At 40.8% G+C, this 22,464-nt stretch overlaps 1 protein-coding gene across 1 annotated transcript in view; it reads left to right on the top strand.

The window, feature by feature from the left end:
• Nucleotides 1-5,236: 5,236 nt before the first annotated feature.
• fam151a (family with sequence similarity 151 member A) overlaps nucleotides 5,237-22,464 on the top strand; it is a 21,042-nt gene continuing 3,814 nt past the window's right edge. The window contains 10 exon segments of the mRNA XM_047342124.1: nucleotides 5,237-5,273; nucleotides 6,663-6,812; nucleotides 6,892-7,129; nucleotides 7,239-7,286; nucleotides 7,753-7,810; nucleotides 8,233-8,322; nucleotides 9,266-9,342; nucleotides 9,592-9,728; nucleotides 10,318-10,482; nucleotides 10,742-10,848. Coding sequence (XP_047198080.1) covers nucleotides 5,237-5,273; nucleotides 6,663-6,812; nucleotides 6,892-7,129; nucleotides 7,239-7,286; nucleotides 7,753-7,810; nucleotides 8,233-8,322; nucleotides 9,266-9,342; nucleotides 9,592-9,728; nucleotides 10,318-10,482; nucleotides 10,742-10,848 — 1,107 coding nt within the window.

A 22,464-nucleotide genomic window follows, 5' to 3' on the forward strand; every position in this document is an offset into this window, starting at 1 on the left:
TGAAAATGCTTTCCAAACACTCAAGAGACTGCTTGTGACAGCGCCAGTTTTGGGATATGCTGACTTCACCAAACCCTTTGTCCTTGAAATCGATGCTAGCCATGCTGGATGTGGTGCTGTGTCATCCCAGGACCATGATCAAAAACGGCGACCAATTGCTTTTGCAAGCAGAGGCCTTAGGCCCACGGAAAGACTACAGCTACAGCTCCAGAAAGCTAGAATTCCTGGCCCTTAAATGGGTGGTGACCCAAAAATTTCGAGAGTATCTGCTGGGACAGCAATTTGTAGTGTTCACTGATAACAACCCCCTCAGCTACCTGCAGTAAGCTAAACTGGGGACGGTGGAGCAAAGGTGGGCATCGGAGTTGGCAGTTTTTGATTTTGAGATCAAGTACCGCCCAGGACCAACTAATCGCAATGCAGATGCTTTGTCACACCAGTTGCACTCTCAGAGCACATCACTTTATTCCCCGGCTTGAAGGTGCTGCCGGAAGTCCATGAACCAGCAAAAGTCTTACTTGAAAGTGCCCACGCCATGGCTGCAACCTGCCAAGCTATAGCTGCTTTCCCATAACGGCCCAAAGCTGACCTAATTGCTCTACAGGCCACAGATCCAGTAATTGGTACCTTCCTACAATATTGGAAGAGGGGCACACCTCCAACTAAACAAGAAATGGCCAATGCTGGTAGAGGCGTAAAGAAGCTGGTGCAGCAGTGGTCCAAAATAAAATCAAAGGATGGTGTCCTATACCATCAAATACAGCTACCAAGGGAAGGACAAGTTGTGTTCCAACTCCTGCTGCCTCAATGCCTGCATGGAGAGGTCCTTAAAAGCCTTCACGATGACCAGGGCCACCAAGGCATTGAGCGTACCAACAGTCTTGTGAGGCAGAGGTGTTTTTGCCCATTTATGGGAAGTGACATTGACAGATACTGTCGGGAGTGTAACCGGTGCACACTGGCCAAAGTAGTACAACCAAAAGTCTGTACATTCAGGGGGAGTCCGGTAGCCTCTAAACCAGGGGTCAGCAACCTAAGGCACGCGAGCCATCATTGGCACGCGGCGCCATTATCATTGGCACACAGGCGATTTCTTATTAAAGAAATGTTCAAAGGTTTTGCCGTCACGCAGCCTGTATTATTTAGCTTGATTGATGTTAACACCTCCCAGCCACTAGGTGCCAGTAATGCGCCATAGGCTGGATGCCAATCGCCATTATATAATAATAATAATAAGAAGCCTCCCAGCTGGCGCTGCTCGCATTTTCCCACATGAATCTCCGTGAAGTGCAGCCGTTCAGGTGTATTGGTGATGGCATGCCCGCTAGCTAAAAAAACGAAGACACGGGCATTTCAGCCCTCATGGGCAGAAGACTATGGCTTTGTTTTTCATAAGGACCGTGCTGTGTGCACGCTATGTTTTGAAAATGTTGCGTGCCGAACGTCCAGTGTTAAGCGCCACTTTGAAACAAGGTACGAAAGAAGTTTCAAAGATCAGGCAGACAAGGGAGAATCAATCAAACGTCCAGGTATGGGAAGCCAACTCTCTCAAAGTCTTTGCCACTGCCAAAAACCATGCGACTGAAACAAGCTTTTGCAATTCTGAATATGATTGTGGTTGGTGGGGTTAATGACAAACTTATTATTGCAATCATAATGAGATAAACATGTTTCTTTAAAGTGTTGTTCTATATATAGCCAATATGGATGGAATAAAATGACGTCTGTTGGAAATATTAATGTGGTTCAATAATAAAACTTAATATAAAAAAATGTTGATATGGCACACTAATTAACAAGAACATTTCACATTGGCACTTATTGTCAAAAAGGTTGCCGACCCCTGCTCTAAACCATTGGAAGTCATTGCCATCGATTTCACTGTATTGGATAAAGCCAGTGATGGAAGAGAGAACGTGCTGGTGGTCACGGATGTGTTTTCAAAGTTCTCCCAAGCATTCCCGACACCAGACCAACGGGCCAGTACAGTGGCCCGGGTGTTGACAGAAAAGTGGTTCTACATTTATGGCGTACCCAAACGCATCCACAGTGATCAGGGAAAGTGTTTTGAAGGGGACCTTTTGAAAAGACTGTGTCAACTGTATGGAAGAGAGAAAATTAGAACCCCACCTTACCACCCCGAGGGCAATGGAAAATCGAACATTGCATGACTTGTTGCGCACCCTCCCCCAGGAAAAGAAGAAAAAATTGCCAAAATACCTACCTCAGGTTCTTTAGCATATAATACCACAGACCACCAATCAACTGGTTATTCACCATATGAGCTTATGTTTGGTCAGAAGGCACAACTACCTGTGGATTTCCTGTTGGGCGCATCACAGGAGGAACCCACGTCTAGGTCGGCAGAGGATTGGATGGATGAACATCAAAATCATCTGAGTTCAGTCTATCTTCATGTTAAGGAACGACTCCGGCAAGCAGCAGAACAGAGGAACAGACACTATCAGCCAAACACAACTTCCCTTATCACTCCTGGAACCCTGGTCTACAGGAAAAGTCACCCTATAGGACGCCACAAAATTCAGGACCCCTGGGATCCAGCTGTGTATATGGTGGTGAAAAACATGGATAAAGAAGGAAGGGTATATAAAATATGCCCTAGAGATGGTGCTGGCCCAGAAAAGAATCTTAACAGGTCAGAACTTAGGGTTTTACCGACCGCCACCATCAACAGGCCCATGACCCAAAACCAACCGGTACCTGATCCAGGCCTGCTCGATGATCCACCGGATTTTAATAAAGACGACGAAGACAGTAACTCAGATGGGGTCATAATCACCATGGAACCCGAGTGGTGCCGAGTTCAGGCCCCCTCCCTCACTCCCCTTGAGCTAAATGGTCAAACCATGGGCACAGAATCACATAGCTCTGGCACCCCACTATCCAGTTCAGATCACAGCCAAGAAAATGGCTCTAACAATGTTAATATAGTGGCAACAGGGCAGCCAAACATATCACAAAGTAGGCCCAAAAGGAACACAGTTGGGCGTCACACTAACCCCTTTAACCTTCCGAGGTCAGCAAATGAAACGTTTGATACCTAAGTTAGAACCTTGCAGGTGAGCCACGCTGCAAATCATCACGTTGTTGAGACAGTGTTAAGACCCTGGTTGTAATTTGTCACCGGGACGGTGACCTTTTAAAATTGGAGCCATTGTAATGAGGTTAATCCTTAAAAAAAGCTTTAGCTAAAACAGGATAGTCTCAGCAGTGTTACTTTCCCAGTTATGCTAATATGTCATTGTAGATATAAAATCACAGCTCTAATTTACCTGACAGGACGGCGATGCCTATAGGATGCGGGGAGTCGGCGAAGTTTATTTAGGGACACCGTAGTAGCTCTCTCCCTCTCCACTGCCGGTCCAGTGAGGAAGTGTAGCGTGGGCACAGCAGGTGTGGACGCAAATTGTTTGTTGCGGTAAGTTTTGTTAACTCAAAGTCACTTGAGTCACTAAAGTAAATGGAGATCACGCAGAAAACGTTCTGTAAACATTAAGCGCATTTCTGTTCATAGAGCCCAGAGTACAGCTGTGTGTGTGTGTGTGTGTTTGAGAGACGGTATAAGCATCGCCATCCATGCACGCTGTAATCTCCTCCAGTCAGCGTGTACACACAAACTAATGGGAATGATACTTGTAAGTGATGCGCCGGACATGTATCTAGAGTTTATACTATTATATGTCTGTGACATTGAGTGTAATTCTCTTTTCCTGCTTTAGTACTTGTCGTCAAGACAATAAGGACGGTGTGGGTCTCTGCTTTATTGTAATGAATTGAAGGTATGGCATAATGATGTGTTTTATGTTTGTTAATGTTTTGAAACATTTTGATAACATTGTGTGACCTAATACGACATGTTTGTTTCGTAGGGCTGCCTTCAGGCAGAATATTTACGGTCACTGTTTTTTCCCACCTGAAGATTTCATTTAGATTATTTGGCCTTGTTTAGAATTAGTTTTCTTTCTGATTAATTTGTTTGATTTCTGGTTTCTTAGTTTTATTTTATTCTGTTCATGTTTTATGGGCAACGTGCAATATGGTTGACGGGTACTGTGCAATCCTGGTGTAATGGCTTGAATATTGGTTATTGGCTCCGTAAACTAGAGGCCCTCTTCTGTTATTTCATTGTATAATATCGCTTGCAGTGATAATCCACTGTCGCAATCACACCAGTGTTAGGATTCTTAAAGTGTGCTGTGCTTGTTTTATGCATGATAATTTAGCTTTGTTAAATTGGATCTTGAGCCTTTAACTTCTCTGTTTAATCTGTTATTTATATCAGGTACATGCCAGTACTCCATACTTTGCACATGATCCTGTGCTGTTTGATCAGTCTTTTTAAATCAGGTGTCAGACTTGAATAAATTGTCTAATTCTGGAATCATCAGCCTCCTGTCCCGTTTATTCTGGATATATGTGGTGAACCCGATTGGCATTCAACTGTCACCCCAAACTTTTGACCACTACACATTGATTGATTCATTGTTGATGCCTGTGATAAATATTCACATATCATGTTGTTGTGATACCTGGAGAAGGGCCTGGTGAAGCTGCCTGTGGCTGTTATCTGGTCTGATGCTGATTCAGCACAGATTTCCTCCACAAAGAACCTGCTGCCTTTAACCTGAACTGCTCCAGGATCAGCCTTGTACAGTGGCTGAGGAGTGACATCATTGTTCTCTTCATCCAACACCTGCAGACAGTTAGCCACCCAGTTAGCTCCGACATCACTGCCTCTACAGTAGCCTGCTGCTACAAACATGTGTGAACTTACCCGAGCATCTTGTCTCGGAGTGTGGGTGGCGCTTTTCTCCAGAACTTTGCTTCCGCCGCCAAGACTGAAACTTCTCCTGCTGGACGAACCCAGCACGCTGCTCGTGTGTCTGGGACCTTGGTTGACTCCATATATTCCCGACGCGAAGACATTTACTGCTCGAGAAGAGCTGAAACACGTTCAAATAACTGATTAAAACTACCGTTAGATTGCAATGACTGTCCTGTTGTGAAAACATGTCAACTTACGGCCTCAGCACCAGAGTGCGTCTCTTCTTTCTTTCTTCGTTTGCCACCGACGAAGACATTGTTGTAGTGTTGAATATCTGCCCCACTACGTTGCCATAACAACGTGAGGCCACACGATACTTCCGATTTCTTTCCCTACCCGAGGTGTGTGAACACCCGCCCCTTTTGTACCTCTGATTGATTAGATTACAGCATGAAGAGTGATGATTGGTTAGAGTTAGGTTCGAAAGGTTAGAAGACCCGCCCCTGATAGTGTGTACCAACAGCTACTGACTGTACAAAACTCAGCATTGATATTAACGATTAACAAATAAAGGAAAATAAAAGAGGGAGAGAAACATTGAAAGAAAGCGAGAGAGAGTGTGTGTCTGTGTGAACTAGCAGTCATTGAGGCAAATGGCAGAATGAGATAAGATGTTATTGCCTATAATCATTCAAATCAAAGTGACTAGATCAATGATTAGTTATGTCTATGTAATCATATCTGGGGGAATAATGAAGTCGGAGCCAAGACGCCAAACCCTAACCATGTTCTGCTACAATAAACATTTCCAAGGTTGCTTATGTTTATTTTATTTCTTATGTTAAATTTCTGGCATTTTAGGTAATTTCATATTAACTAGTTAAGACTAAACACTGTAAATGTCGACATTCATTTGATCTAATTACTAAATAGCTATTAATTATAGGTTAATAGTTCACTCTTTGATCTATGACTAAATGCAACAGGTTTTGTATAACATTGGACTCATTTGCATTTACATTGAAATTAGCCATATGTCTCATAATGATGTCTGTCAAAGAGGCCTTGAACATGACAAAGATTTCAAAGCTGTTATAAGATAGAAATGAGTTGAGTTGTATTTATTTTTTTGTTTAAAGATGAGCGGTTGAGAGGTCTCTCGCTTTCTCAATGCTGACATAGCAGGTCTCATAATAGTAGTTGTGGACTGTTGACAGCAGCTGATTTCTCCAATGGTGCACTAGCAATAAACACAGTTTATTAATTTATCTGACATTTTTATTGCCTAAATGTCTGTAAAAGTAATTCACAATACAAACTCCTATAATAACAGTAATAAATCTGATTTAAAATGAACCTGTTCACAGAAGAGTCTCACATGCAGCACAGAAAGAGTTAGTAGGACAGAAGCACCCATCTCTTAGCTTGTGGTATCAATTAAGACTCATCAAGGTCACACTGGGTCCAATAGCAATTATCTAACCATGTGACCTGCAGTATGCATTGTTCAATGGCAGAATGAATCCCTCTGAAGAAGCTCAGAAAGGAATGTGGAAGCTGCTATATGACACATGAAATGCTCTCTAGAGAAACTGTGCAATCACTACTCTCAAACCTTTTTCTGAAACCCGAATAATACAGTCTTATTTTAGTTGGTTGAGTTGTTCCAAAATGGGATTCCCTTAAGAACTGATCTACACAAACAAACCAAAATCAAAACAACAAATATAACTGTAGTTGCTTAAAGTTTCATATTGTATAAATTCCCTTATTTTAATTTACAGACTATGTTGTTTGTAGAAAATATATCAGATTTTTTATGAATGACTCTAAGCCAAATGATGAACAGTTCATACACATATGTGTGTCCAATCAGGTTCCTCAGCTCTTCATCCCTCCTTTTCTACTGGTGGAGACATGCTGGAATTTCTAGTTCAGACTGGTGAAATTAGCAAACCTGACGGATTGATGGCCACCTGGTTTCACAGAGCCAATAACAAGGAGGAAATGAACAAAGCTTGAGCAAGTAAACACACACACAACATGAAATACATGATTTGAAAAGAATGTACCATTTTATCTTACATTTTATCTCACCCCCTAAGATGATGCCATGATCCTGGAGGCTGACGTCACTCTGGAGGGTTATGGGACACCCAGTGAAAAGCCAATCCCTATAATGGCCCACCCCCCTGACATCTTTAGTGATAACACCCTTAACCAATGACTGGATGCGGTGTTGGCATCAAAAAAAGGTTGTGGACTCAGATATCACAGAGTGCTGTAGACCAGAACCAGTCATTCAGTCTTCTAGATTAGAATAAAAAATAATTTCAATAATCTGTGGTTTGATACATTTCAGATTTGATACATACCATAAATCTCTCTGTGGTTTAATTTACAACTGAAAACTGTAGAAAGTACAGTTTTGATGCTTAGAGTCTTTCTGCAGGCGTGGGTTTGTCATTAGACCTGCTTCGCCTCCAGTTAATGGAACCAGGTAAGACATTTTTTTTTCTTTTTTGGCACAATTACCTCTATTTGATGGTAAACAGTTTCATATAGGAAACATTGGCAAAGAGAGGAGGAGGGGGAGGGTGACATGAAACGTGTGACATGTGGTATGTGGTGTGGTTTTGTGGTATGTACTAAACACCAGAAACCCCACGCCTGCTGTTTATCTGTTTGTAATCTTCAGGACTGTGCTATTCACAACTTTGTACATAAATTACATCAATTATTGCCACACTGCCAAATAAGAAACACTCTCAATTGTAGATTATTAAAAGTGGAGTATTAATTATCTACTGTAATGCTGCAGGGAATAACGAGTATTATGGAGTCTAAAGTAGTGAGCAGTGTACGGGCCAAACAACATAAAGCTCGATGGTTTCATTAATTCACTAGCCCATCATAACTTGCAGTACATTTCTCACCTCTCATCTCTTTTCGTCCTTCTTTTCCAGATTTCTGCAGTTGATTGAGGAGAAGTTTTCAGACGTGACTTTGTCTCCTGGATGGAAGGTGTCACATGTTCACAATCTGATTAGAATTCAACGTATTTACTTAGACCAACTTAGACAAGCTTGTGATGTCAGTGAGTTAGTCCAATGTGGAATGGGCTGGTTGTTGAATTGTTGAAATATTCACTAAAACTCCAAAATGTCAACTTCATGGTGGAGAACTGAGATGAAAAGTTGTCTGTGCAGCAGCTCACTCTGACTCGTAGTTAGGTTTTATTGATAGGCAACCTCAAGTCTCCAGAGGATAAACTGGTTTGATGTCATCATCAATATGGTCTTTAAGTTCACACCACCCTCAGAGCACAAGTTTAACATCTTTTGCACCACTTGGGGTGTGAACCTAAGAGTAGCAAGGTTTCTTTCTTCTGTATAGTTAACATGAATGGTTGTGATTTACAGCTTATGATACATTGTTTCTGACAGGTAGCCTATGGTCCGCCACTTTTCACTGAAACCTACACAAGGTCCATGGTGGAGGATATGAATAATTTGATGAGAGAAGTCCCACAAAAGGTGAGGATGCATAGAAGTGAGATCATCCAGTATTATCAACGATCAAAGGCTGCTGAAGTCCTGGTCAGTCCTTCAGATCAGACACTGAGAGCATGTCCACAAAGACGTAGTGGCTACTTGCAGGGCTTGCTAACTTAGACATGAACTTCACTACTATATTTTTTACCATACTTCATTCAAGTATTTCTATAAAACTAGGCTTGACCTCTGTCAGCCAATGTGAACTTTCATTCTAATGACCGAGCTCACCTGTGTACATTCCTCTGCTGTTGGGGACATATTGTTTACAGAGAAACTTAGAAATTCTCACTGAATTCAAGTAGAGACACAATCTTGTCACATCACATTTCTGTATGTGTCATACAGTAATAATTGTCATCTGCCATCCTCTGCATGTGGATTGAAAGCATGTGGATGGAAGGTAAATGGGCCCCAGACCTTCAGGGGGCCTAAGACTTCAGTGTCACTGTGTGGCAAGTAGGTTGTGGTCGTTTGATTACTATCAGTTTTGTTTGTTAATATTTTTGGGGACCCCTTAAACATGATATAAACTAAAATGATACAGGCCAATAGGTAACACCTATATTATCTCCTAATCTAGACGTCTCGTTTTGTAGAGGGGCCTTTGGCTTGCATTGTACTTATATGATGCACATTCACAGATAAATCTGTGCTGAATGGAATTACCACAAATTAATTACAAACTAATACATATTACACGTAGTTACAAAAACCTACTGTATATAAGAAAAACTGTTCAATATACAATGTTTATATTATAAAGATGATGTTTCTTCCAGTGGTCGCTGGTAGGAAGGACATGTAGCAACATCAGCACCATGGTCTGATTTGTTCACCGGAGTAACAACAAGGTATCATATGTGACAATGGCTCACTGTATGTACAGCTGAAAGTCAGTGATAGTTCTCTGAACTCTCTTCAGGTGACATTCCCAGTCCATGCCTTGTTGGTCCGCAGTGGCTGGCAGCACATCAGCTGGCTCCTCAGCCAGTCACCACGGTAACAGTTTCAATCTGTAGTATGCCAACGTCTGAAATCAATCATTTAAAGTGATTCCATTTTCAAATAAAGAAAAAATTGCTCTTTGTTCAAGAAAGCTTCAACACTTGTTCTTCTGACTCTCAGAAGTAAACAAAAAATGTTCATGGATGGTAGGACATAACAAATTATGAATGTTCAGTTGCCAGTGACAGTCCACAGGTCTGTGACACTGAGCTTGTGTTGTTGGTGCTGTGACTTTGTCTCTAGGTTCAGTCTGACCTTGTGGCAGGGTTCAATCCATCCAAACATCAGTGACCTGCTGTTCATCCGCGACAACACCCACCCTGCCAGAGTCTACTATGATATATATGAACCAACACTGTCTGCATTTAAACAAGCCGCAAGTAAGACAGGAAGTAAGACAGGAGCAGTCACCCAGTTTTCAATGGACATGTAGTTTGATATGAAGAGCTGGAACAGAGAAGAATGTCTGTCAACATTCTTTATGGGTTACAATTGTTAATGAATAAAACTTCCTCCTATACTTACCGATTTAAACATACGTAGGCCTAACTACTTGTGTGTTACTCTCAGGATTTAAAAATCACAAGGTGGTCTCTTCATTTATCATGAAGGCATCCAAACAGATTTCACATAATTATATCTGCACTTTCATAAAACATAAGTTACGTTGTTTGTGGCATTTACATTTTGTTTATGTGCAAAAAGCTTAAAAAGGGACTGGTTTGTGTGGATAAAAATTTGAAAAATAATGAATAATGAATTATTTATTAATTTAGTATTACTAAGTAAATATTGAAAGAAATTATGTAAGCCGAGATTTGGACTAAAAAATATAAAAGAATGCAGAAAAAAATTGTGAGCTATGAATAGTGAGTGGAAATATTAAAGTATGAATGCTTTGATCAGAAGAGAAATAACTTACTTTTTTTGTTTACTGTTTACTAACTGATGTGTTGAATGTGTTTACAGGGCAGCAGGGCAGTCTGAGGAGATTCTACCCCGGGGGAAACCTGATGGATTTCCTCTGTCAAACTCACAACTCAAACACCAAATTCCTGTCCACACAATGCAGCAGCGTGGCTGTCCACTGGTTCACTGTCACTGACCAGACCTCCCTGATGGCTCAGCTCTCAGGTACAGTGGGTAGATTTCTAATGGAAAAAATTGTTACTTACACATATGTTATCAGAATACCATAATTTGAAAGGGTGGCTTTGGCCTCTGATATGCTCTAACATCCCATAGCTTCTGTTAACATGACCTTAAGTGCATGTTCAAGTTTAAACCTGTGTGGACTGCTGCTGTTGAATCACATTTCCATTAATGTGACAGTGATGAAGATGTAATTCTGTTCACCCTTTCTGTCTGGTTTATAATGTGTGTTTGTGTCTAGATGGGGCTGGGGGAATGTTGGTTGTTCAGGTGAGTTCTGACAGCAGCCAACTGGGAGTGCCTCTGGTGGAGAGTTCTGGAAAGAGTTCAGAGCCCCTCACACTGCAGGTAAATCCACACAAAAGATGGTAAAGACGGGTAAAGCAAAGTTTTTGTTGTTGTTGTATTTCTTTAGTTTTTTAGATAAACTAGTGCAGTGCCCGTTCTAAACCTGTCTCTTCGGAATGAGCTGGTTATTTGGCCTGTGTTAATGCTCTAGAGCTACTCCAGAATTATTCACTGTCATTAGTGACTCCTCCTCAAACAGTTCTACAATACACTTTCACTTTTTTATTGTTTGCGTGCTGGACTTTGTGAGCAGAGCTTTTTATAAACAGTCTATGGTGCAGAGTGAAGTTTGAAATATTTGCATTCATCCTACCTGGTTTATCTGCCAAGAAGATTTTATAGCGGATGTTTTTCATAAAAAAATTGTATAGCCTTTATATAATTTTGAATGATTGACTTAACTGGTGTTATATTTTTATATATTACATGTGGGCCATTTCAGACGACTTAAGCAATCAACAAAATCTTCAATCTTCAGACCCAAGTTCACAACTTTTCCAAATAAAAGCTCTGTAATTCAGGTCGATATATTAAGCATTGCAGCAACAAAACAAACCCTGTGCTTTTGGAGATCAGCACCTGTGCTGCGTGTGAGTCTGTCAGTCTGATATGGTGGAATCAAAAACAATCAAATTATCAAAATGATCTCGCTGTGATTTTAACCTGCAGTTTGACTTAATTTTTGGCCATTGCAGTAGATTATCTAAGGGCAAAGAAGACATGTCCAATTGACGGCACACTGCCCCTCCCCCACTGACTGCTACAGAGCGCTGCTCGTCTGTTCATTCAGTTTTCATTATTATTAAACGTATCACATGTCTTGACATGACATTCAACACTGTACTTCCCAGGACCTCTAAGACTACACATGCCAAGTGTTAAGCTGATATGTTGAATGGTTGTTTGTCTCTATATGTCAGTCTTGTGATAAGCTGGCCCCCTGTCCCCACCTCTTCCAAATGTCAGCTGGGATTGGTTTCTTGAGACCCTTAAAGGATAAGCAGCATAGATGATGGATAGATGGAATAGATTGTGACATTTCGTTTGGATTACATAGTAAATTATTTCAATTGAATTCAATTTTATTTGTATAGCGCCAAATAATATACATTATCTCAAGGCACTCTACATAGAAGGTGTAAGGTGCCTTAAAATTTATAGAAAAACCCAACAGTTCCCACAAAGAGCAAGCGACTGTAGAGAGAAAAAACTCCCTATAATAATAATAACTAGGGCTACGAATGACGGGCGACGTTCGCTGCTCGTACAGCTTATGACTGCAGCAAGGACAAACGCCACTTCAGCGTCCGCCACGCGATGTGTCGCATCCTTGCCTGAGCAACTGCTCGTTATCATTCATGCTATCACCTGCACATCACACTGCGGTAAATTTTATATAAATCGTAGGAGCAGTTGTAAAACAAAGCCACTTCCTGCCGCCGCCAGTAGGTGTTTAATTATTATTACTCATGACTAATATATATCTGTTCGGTTAGGTTCTGGGATGAAAGCGTGAGCAATTTTGCGTCATTTGGACAACGTTACTCAATAAACTTAATTATCACACTGATCAGTAGGTGCATGCTGAAGACCGAACCATCATTTTCATTATTATGGATGTGAAACAAACAGATTGTGACAGGAAAGTCACACTTAGCTTGTTGAATAAATGCAGAGTGATTTCAGTACTGTTTCATGGCGACCAGTAGGTGGCGCTTATGACACTGAGGAAATATTGACAGAGCGTTGTCTAGGCTTGTCCTGACCAACAGACAGAAGCTGGCAGTGATAGGACAATGCATATGGAGTTATGAAAACATCAAAACTCCTTTGGGCGCAAGATATCTTCGCCGCACTCCCCAATGTTTACACGTGTTTGAGGAAATGGTTATAATTTGACTATGATCCAATGATTCTTGACTGGAGTTTATTTGAGCTGCTTTATTGTAAGCAAACAGGAGTGCAGTTCATCAGTACATAAACATGTCATCAAAGCGCAGGCAAAGCCGTGATTTTAAGTCATGATTCTCTGTGCAGATGCTTGATCAGGTCGACACTTGCCCTTATGTTTAGTTTGGACTGACAATCTATGATGTCCGAGAAACAGAACCTCGTGGTTTTGACGGCGTGTAATCAAACTTCTTTGATTTAATGCCACATCGACCATTAGTTTTTATCTCCGTCTGTTGTGATTTAGAGCACTTATCTCTAATTTGGCTGACTGATAAAAGCCCTGGGACAAGTACGTCAAAGTAAAATGTGGGAATATGGCCAAATGTACAAATGGCCACTAAATGCAAATGGCGACTTCCTGTTTGGTCTAGCATATCTATCCAAGAGACTTATTTGTTTGTTATGAAACGATTACATGTCCCTACTTCATTTTTAACATGTCAGCTAACCGAGGACGGGCTGTACTTAGGTATGAAGTCAGTTATTTTTCATGCCTCATTCTTAAACCATATGAATATTTTCAGGGGGTATGTTGATACACAAATGTGAAGTTTGAGGTAGAGACCGAAGCATGAACACCGTTATACTAGTAAAGTTTACAAGTGGAAGAAAGTTGAATTGAATTTCCACTAGATCACACTATTATGGTGTCAGATTTAAAAGTCACAGTAATCTTATGCTCTTCATTATCAATGTCTTGGAGAATCTATTTGACAAGTGAAGTTTGACATGGTTGTGGAACAGTGTATGAGGAGGAATAATTTCAAGGTAAGACATGCAAAAACAAGCACATGATTTCTGTGTAGATGTCATCAGGCCAGACTCTTGTCTTACATGTCTAGTTTGACCTTCATTTGTACTTGCTGTAATAGTCCGAGATACAGAACCTTTGTAAATTTTTATTTTGCTAGACCAAACCTTGACGCCACGCCTACTTGTCACATCCGTGACGAAAAATCGATCTTTGAGTTAGCTTTATCTCCGTCTCTGTTGTATTTACACTAATATTCCTAATTTGAAGCTGATCAGATGGCAAAGCCTCTGGGATAAGTTCACAAAGTGAAAATGTATCATGCGCCAAATGGCTACTAAATGCAAAAATGGCGGCTTCCTGTTGCGTTTTTCTTATACGTGCTCCTTTGCGTTCTTTTGTGCACCCGGCCACAATACAATTAAGCCACGCTAGAAGATCGTCAAAGGGAACTTAGTTGCGCCCAGGCGCCATGAGTGACATTTACACGCCCATTCCAAAATTACCCAGAATACAGACATTTTCACCACTTTCTAATTTTTCGTAAAGCTTTCCTGCAACCTTTGAGCACAAAAGTTAATTTCCCCTCGTGCTTCGACCATTTGGGTTAGAAATAATAATGAATTTACAATACAAGTATTCTTGTCCTTTTCGTCTTTATTCCTGCTGTCACTTCCACTGTACGTTACACACCGCCTCGCTTCCTCCATTTCTACAAAGCAGAAGTTTTGCAGATTAAAGTGTAAACCACTTATGCTCACCTACATGTATGATCTGATCCAAGTGAGCAGTGGGCCCTTTTACCTCCTCGCACCTTTAAATTTACATTGAAGTTCTTAAAACCATCAAATACAACTCTTTCATCACTGTAAGCTGGGACAGAGTCAGATTTTCACATCTGTCTGATTCAAAGTTTCAAATGGTCTGTTCAGGTGTTTGTTTACACTCCATGTCTCTTTTCCTTCAGGTGTTTTTTTTTTATGGTGCCTTTACCAAATAGGAATTTTCCTTAACTTGTTGGGATAATGGTAATGAAGAATTTGATCAAGCAGTTCTCTCTTAAAGATCTAAAACTTTATAAAATGTTATGTTTCCATGCAAAATAAACGATGTATTTACTGGCTCTTTTGAATGTAAATCAACGAAATAACCAGTCATGTCTGCCTGTGAATTACAGGATTTAATCTTATTCTGCTTTACCCTAAAGCTAATGTCCGATGTTTCTCTTCACATTTTGGCGGTGGCAAGCTGTCCAACATCAGAGCTTCAAAGGTTAACACTGCACTCAAATGACATGAAGTCAGCTTTGTAGGGTAACTCATGTTTGAAATCAAAGAACAAAGAAAAGTTAATTTGTTCTAGCTTGATATCTTTTTATTTCCAGATCACAATTCTGTTGTGAAGTGGTCTACGGTTGTAAAATAATCAGATCACTTTTAAGTCAGTATCAGTTTCATCGAGTTGGTTTTGTGTCAAAGTGAATGGACCCATATAGAGACAATCAACTAACATTATTACGCTAGGTCAGGTACATCCTCACTGGGTTGTGGTCATGATCTCCTGGTTGCAGGTGGCACGCTGATACACACCAGACACGCCTTGCAGCAACACTAGAACTAAGTGAACTGCCACCACGTCTACACCAAAACACTCGAATGCAGTTTGTGCGCTAGGACAAACATTTATCCGCGAGAGGAATGGGAAAGAGAGGGCCTCCTCCACTGGCTGGGGTAGTGGTCAGTTGGAGCAAGTCCGAGACTGGAGATGCTGGTGGATGTGGGCCATGGATTTCACAGTCCTACTCAAGATAAGGCTACTACCACCCTAAGACCTTGACCTGATAATCTGGTCTAATACCCTGTATCGTCTCTTACCTTTGAATTGATATATTCCCTAGGTGTGTGACAATGTTGATGAAGGAAAGAGGCGCTGGGCTGTGGTATGCAGACCTACTTGAGGCACAGCACGGTTGGAAAGCAAATAGAAGCTTCTGGTTCTGTGGAGGTTGGTTTACAACCCATTAGGGAAGGCATTAAAGATCTGGAGATCCATCGACAAGCCCTCAGCGCCGGACTACTAAAAGAAACATCACACACTGCAGAACGCTGCAGCCAATGGCTCTGGGATCAGGAGGAAAGATCCCACCCGGTCTCAAGATGTTAGGGGACATGCACCCAGGTCTGACTGAACCTGTGGTATCGTTTGAAAGAGATGTCTTGTGACAAATATTTAACACTCCTGATGACGCTAAGGTACAATAAACTGGAAGATATGTCCTCAATATCCGCTGGTGGTCACTAATATCCGCTAACATCAACTAAGTAACAGGCATTAATTGCTGCAGTCAAACGCATACGAATATTCTTATCTTGTCCTGGTGTTCTAAAAATGCATTATGTGAGCTTGCTTGGTGGAAGGCTAAAAGAGGTAATGATGTCTGATCATTGAGTAGCCACATGCATAGCTTCTCATAGTACTGCCACACAATTTAAAGCAGCCAGTCAGATTCACCTCCTTATCCTCAAAGGCACTCTTCAAGTTCTGGCCTGCAGTATCATTGACTCAGAAGGACAAACACTGATGACGCTAAGTGCACAACTGGTTATGTCCCTAACATCCGCTGCGGCCCCTAACACTCAAGCAACATCTAATGTTTTTTTTTTTAGGTAATTTGTGCAGAAGACCTTCAGATGCAGACAAGGGATATTCTACATCTGATCCTGTTATATTAAATCATATAAACTCTTTCGTTTTCTGTTATATGAGATATAAAAATAGATAGCAGAAGTGTGGTTGTTTTCCTCCATGATCCTTCCCTGAAGAAATTTAATCACAAAATTGAATTAGTTGAGACTCTGTAACTTCCACAAAAATTAGCACAAACACAATCAAGTAACACTGTATTTATTTACGTATAGTCAGCATATCTGTAGTTCTGCATTCTGCAAAAATATCTGGACATGGATGCTGTTATCGCATTCTGATCACCAGCCATATTTGAGGCTCTTCATTTCCTACCTGCCTTACACAGTTAATGGACGGGAAGTCTGAGAATATGCTGATGGCTGATGAATTAAAGCAATATAACCAAACCACCTGTGAACTGAAAATTTAGTCTAGTAAACAGTGAAAACTTTAGGCCCCAGTGAATAACCTGAGAACAAATGATCTGATTTGAATCTTTAACAATTGTTTAAATATGGGAGGGAACCGAGCACCTTTTGGAGAAAATAAGCCAACAACAAGACTTGTCTGATGGGAATAAATAATTATATAAATAATTCATTTTATATATTTTATTCTTATTTTTATAAATGTGGGGATAATAGGAGCACCTGGACAAAATATATTTAAATTTGAAAGTGGAAGTTATCGGAATAACATCATCCACCTTTTATCTTCCGAAGACAGAAGCTTCATTCTGAAAGAGGAGAAGAAGCTAGGGCTTTTGCATATTTTTCAAGAGGACAATTGATATCTGCTCTGGATTCTTAAAAGAAAGGAACTAATATATCTCGGGACATGGTTAATTTACACAACCTTGAAATGACCTTTATCAGCGATTGTGCTGGGGTTGAAAGCGAGTCACCGCCTTGACCTCGGCCCAAATTCTCTTCCAGCAGATGATGCGACTAGGGTTCCGTTATGTCGTGACATCTAGTCCATGGGTCATCACTTTGCCTTATTATAGCTTTGCAGATGAGTTAGTCCAAGAGAACACTGACATACATTTTTACATTCATGTCTGGGCTGCCAGCATTCTTGCAACTTTTCTCCTGGAGTTATTCGATGATGCTGAGTTCTCCTTTTCTTTTGCTGACCTCTGATGATGTTGTCTGCTTCGATCTTTTCTCCTCAATGCTGCTGGATCATCACAGGTAAGGACTGCTTCTATCTTTTATTCCCACATTGGTTGTTTAGACTACCGGATGGTGATGACTGCTTAAATGTTTTCCTCAATGCCATGAATCCTTAACGATGCTGATCAGCTCGCTCTCTTTTCTTCCTCTGCTGACCTCTGATGATGACGCCTGCTTCGCTCCTTCTCTCCTCGACCTGCTGCTGAACACCTGCTGGCAAGCAGACCGCTTCGATCTTTATCCTTGACTGCTGAGACCACTGATGATGTTGACTGCTTCGACGTTTCTTCCTCAATGCTGCTGACCTCTTTGATGATGTCGTTGACACTGCTTCCCCGGCCCTTTCCCTCCGCTAAGTTGACCTCTGATGAAGTCTGGCTTCATCCTTTCTCCTCAACCCGTTGAACACTGCTGGCGTTGACTCTTCTGCTCCTTCATTTCTCCGCCATGACCTCCTGGATGATGCTGACTGCTTCGATGTTTCTCCTACCAGTTGACCTCTGATGATGATGACTCTGCTTGTTTGTTTCAGGTGAGTCGATGGCCATAAAAGCTTCTGATACCCTTTTTGTGTGGGGTAATAACTTAAGGTTCAGCCACCAGCTTATCAAGGACAGAAAACAAAACACTCCTGGTCTGAATGTTCGCACATATGCCCCTGTGTGCATTAGAACAGCCAATTTTTCACTGGACCTTGAACTATCGTCTGAATTCTCCCAGGTGCGAGTGTGCACGTATATAGGATCTGAAAGCTGTTTTAGTGAATACAAGAACCTTTTCAGATGAGGCTGCCAGTGTTTCAGAATGTGCAGAACTTTGGCTCACCCTCCCGGCTTCTCTTCCAGAAGCAGTCAGCCACAATACTAGCCATCAATGACTGTATCAGCCAGCCTCCTAGCTGACTTTTTTTGGTCTCTCCTTGAATTTGCTCCTCGCCACCCCCGTCAGTATTTGAAGTCGCCGTGTTGTGGTAAAAGTTCTTTATGAAAAGACCATTGATCATCCTAATTTTTTACTGATTGAGAGAAGTTTGGCTAGAGATTCTTTCCATTTCTTGTTTATTGATTGACTCAATAATTTCATCTAAACATATATCAACTTGAGAAACGATGAATGGAGAAAGAGGCTGTTATTGAACCTACTAAAGAAGTCTGGTATGTCAGTCAAATCTATTGTTGATTGTTTCTGGACAAGCATCTTCCCTACTGTCCATACTGCTTGTTGCTGAACCTCCTCTGGGAGGAACTAATTTGACTTGGAGCTGACTCCCTGGAAGAGTGGGAGCTATTATAGTCCTACACATCTGAATGGGATTATCTTGAAGTCGCCCTGTCCTCTGAGGAATGTGTGTCTTTGACTTACCACGGCTGATTGACACTGAAAGCAAGAGTTGATTTTTGCATCTGCCTTAAGGTCCTCTCAGGTGCATAACAGATCATCTTCTGACTTTAAAGCGGGGTTAATGAGGCGGGCTGGTATAGGCTTCTCAGAGCTCACACAGGTGTGAGCTTGCGGTAAGGACAGGAGTTGACAGTCTTCGTTACCTTCTTCTTACAACTTCAAGTCTGCGAGCCTTATCCAAACCTCCCCAGACTTTGTTGTGCCTGGTGAAAGACTGTCACAAGAGTGTCATTTGAGTAATCGAACTTTTCCAGATTGGTGGCAGCATCGACATCATGGTAATGAGATTTGAAACGGGTCGCCAATAATCTCAAAGTAGAAGATCTGCCAACATAAACAATGTTGTAGCTTCATCCGGATGGCATGATCTCAATAGCTCCCACTGCTCTGCAGTGATCTTTCGTAAAAAGGACTCGAAAATACGCATGGCAGCCCTACCTTCATATCCATTTGTTTCACTCTCCGAAAGGATTCCCATCATGCATCGTTGTTTGCTCAATGTGTGTTACTTAATTGTTATTTTCTGGCTGTCTAAGATGTGTGTTTTTCTAAATTCTCATGAAAATTTATCTTCTTTGTTCACCAATCTATTGATAGGCGCAGGACCGATTCTTTCTTCTACTTTATTTTTCTGAGATAAGAGCACTCAGAATAGAAAAAGGAATTGAAGCAAAAGGAGCTAAAGGAATTGAAGAAAGGGGGTTAAAGAATTGGAAGCTAAAAGTGAGTTGCAAGGAACTGAAGCAAAGGGGGTCAAATTCAACAGGCTGAAGGAAGGACTATGATGTGACTACTAGAGATCAAAGGGAAACCATAAACTGGTTTGCCCAAGGCCGTCTGGCCGAATGGCAGGTCATGCGCATCCGGGCTCCGCACCCACCATAAGGTCTGCACTGACCAGGCTCAGACACAGTTCTATCCCCAGGACATAAGACTTTTTAAAACTCTCCAATCTGCAATTAACCCACTAAAACCAGCACCTTTAGTATATTTAAGACCATTGCAAACATAATCACCATTGTTTTTTTCTTTAGGCATATATATATTTAGATATATATATTTTTATTTTCATTTGAAATTTCCTTGATATTCTATTTTATATTATGTTATTCAATATTTGTTTGTATATCTGAGCATTGCTACAGAGAGTTTGATTCCAAGCATTTCATTGCTTGTGCCATCAAGTTTAATGTAATCTGTTGTATTTGATAATAAACTCTTAATCTGAACTTGAATCGACTTTATATTGCAGTACTTCTAGGAACGGTGCACCAACTCGTAGATGCATGCACCGTCCAAAAATACTCTGGTTTAATTCATGACACTACTTCATGACACAAAGAAATTTTTACAGTTATCTTCTGGGATCACATGATCAAAGTCCCTTTCCAAACATACTTTTAAGGCCCTCTCCAACTTGAAAATGTATAAAATATAATCAGAGTTTGATGTGCTCCCTTATTTTGTGCTCATCTTAGAGATCAATTCTTAAAGGTATCTGGGAAAATGTGTTTATTTGAAATACAGCAATGCTTAATCTAATAACCAATGCTCTAGGTGTCACTGAGTGGAACTAATGCAGTCCCATACAAAATGCCACATATTATATAAATATTGTACATTTATGAAGGTAGAGATGTTTTTAGGGCTGTTAGTGGTGATTGTATTAGTTTTAGCTATGGTACTTCAATAATAAAATCGCTTCACTATCTCTTATGCAACATTGTGCATTCTTTCATGTCTATTGTATAATACTTTGTGCATTGTCAGGATTGCCCATAGTTGAAAACAAATGACTTACATAAAATCTGTGAATAAAATTCACATATTTTTTTCATTTGGAGAAGTGGATGAATGTCACTGTTCAGATCTAAAGGCAACTAAAAGCTGGGATTCGCTATTTTGTTTTATGGTTTTGTATTAAGTATATATTTTAACAGCACTTTGTCAACTCCTGAAATAACAAATTTTCAAAATGCTTAATTTTTACTATGTGGCACTGATCTGTAGAAAGGCATTTTCTTCTTCATCATTCCTGTGTATGCTGAGTGAATAGAAGTGACACTAAATCTTGATTCTGATTGTGTTGTGTTGATTTAGCAGAAGCATCAATGTCAAGAAGTTAAAACTGAACAATACTTGAGTTTTTCACAGAAATTATCAGTAGTGGCATATGTACCAACCAGTAACTAACCAAAAGCTAAGATATGGTTCACACTGAACACACAGAACACATGCTGCCTAAAAGACTCTTAATACACTCATAAACCCTTTAAGGCCTTTGCTGACTTATTGGGCTAGGTATTCAGCATCCTAAGCATCCACATTAGATTTAAAGAGGGAAAATAATTACATTACCAGAAAGCTTAAATTGATAAAAATAAGAGTCGGGTTCACAACTGCTGACAACCTATTTGAGAAAATAGGCTAAGAATAGAGAGGATGACTGTAGTTTTTCCTATACGGGGAAGTCTGAGTTTAAATCAGTTATAAACTCAAAACTAAACTGCAATGAAAGCCGGATTGTGGGAGCGATGAATGTTAACTGAAGTGAATACTGTAGACTGAACTAATCTCCAAAGTCTCAGTGTTCTGACTACACCCTGATCTGGACTAGCCCACAAGAGAACAACCAGCCACAGCAGTGGTGCAGCCTGATGGACCACAGTCGACACTTCAGCTGCTACCGCTGCAGAGGGCAGGCAAACAGCTCCAGTCTCCTAACCCCATCTGCAGACCTCACCTTGTTGCAGCGGGAGGATGTGTGTGACAGGTTTCAGGCATACACCATCTATATATAGTCTATACCCACGGCAAATGGAAAAAGGACACCATGGCCTTGAATGTAAATCTCATGGTTAATTTAGGTATGCATGAGAATAGGTTATTTTGCCAATACCATCTTTTTAAAACCATCTGAATGTCTGCAGGGGGGCTGCTGTTACATAATGTAGTTTGAGGGAGGTTGGAACCTCCTCCAACACCGTTATAGTAATTGGTGTCACGGCAGTTGATGAACTTTGACGCCACGCCACTATTATATGCTGACGAAAAGTCACAGTAATCTTATGCCTACATTAATAATGTCTTGAAACCCATTTGACACAAAGTTTGACATGTCATGGCGGCGGGTGAGGAGGAATTACTCCATGTAAGACGCTCCAAAACAAGCACATTTCCTGCCATACCAGGGGCGCTATGATTTTAAGTCATGATTTCTGTGCAGATGTCATTAGCCGGGACTCTTGTCTTACACATGTCTAGTTTGACCTGATTGGGACCATGAAGTGTCCAAGATACAGAACCCGTGGTTTTGATGTGTGGATGCAGTAACTGAACTTCTTGACACACACCACGGTCACACCGCAGGACGCAAAAAAAAAAATCGATTCTTTGAGGTAGAGCCATCTCCATCTTGTTGTGATGACACGCATTCTGTTGCTTAAAGTTGATCTGATGAAAGCCCTGGGGATAAGACATCAAAGTAAAATGGGAATGGCCAATATGTACTACTAAAGTCAAAAGTTCTATGTTTCTGTTGGGTTTTTTTTCCCATTGCACCTTCCGACCTTTTTGTTTGTCTCGATTGTTGATAACACCATTACGATTTTTGTGGAAGATCTGTGAAAGCTAACTGAGGGGCTTTTCCTT

This window comes from Hippoglossus stenolepis, chromosome 11 (assembly GCF_022539355.2).
Source record: "Hippoglossus stenolepis isolate QCI-W04-F060 chromosome 11, HSTE1.2, whole genome shotgun sequence".
NCBI classification, from domain to species: Eukaryota; Metazoa; Chordata; class Actinopteri; order Pleuronectiformes; family Pleuronectidae; genus Hippoglossus; species Hippoglossus stenolepis.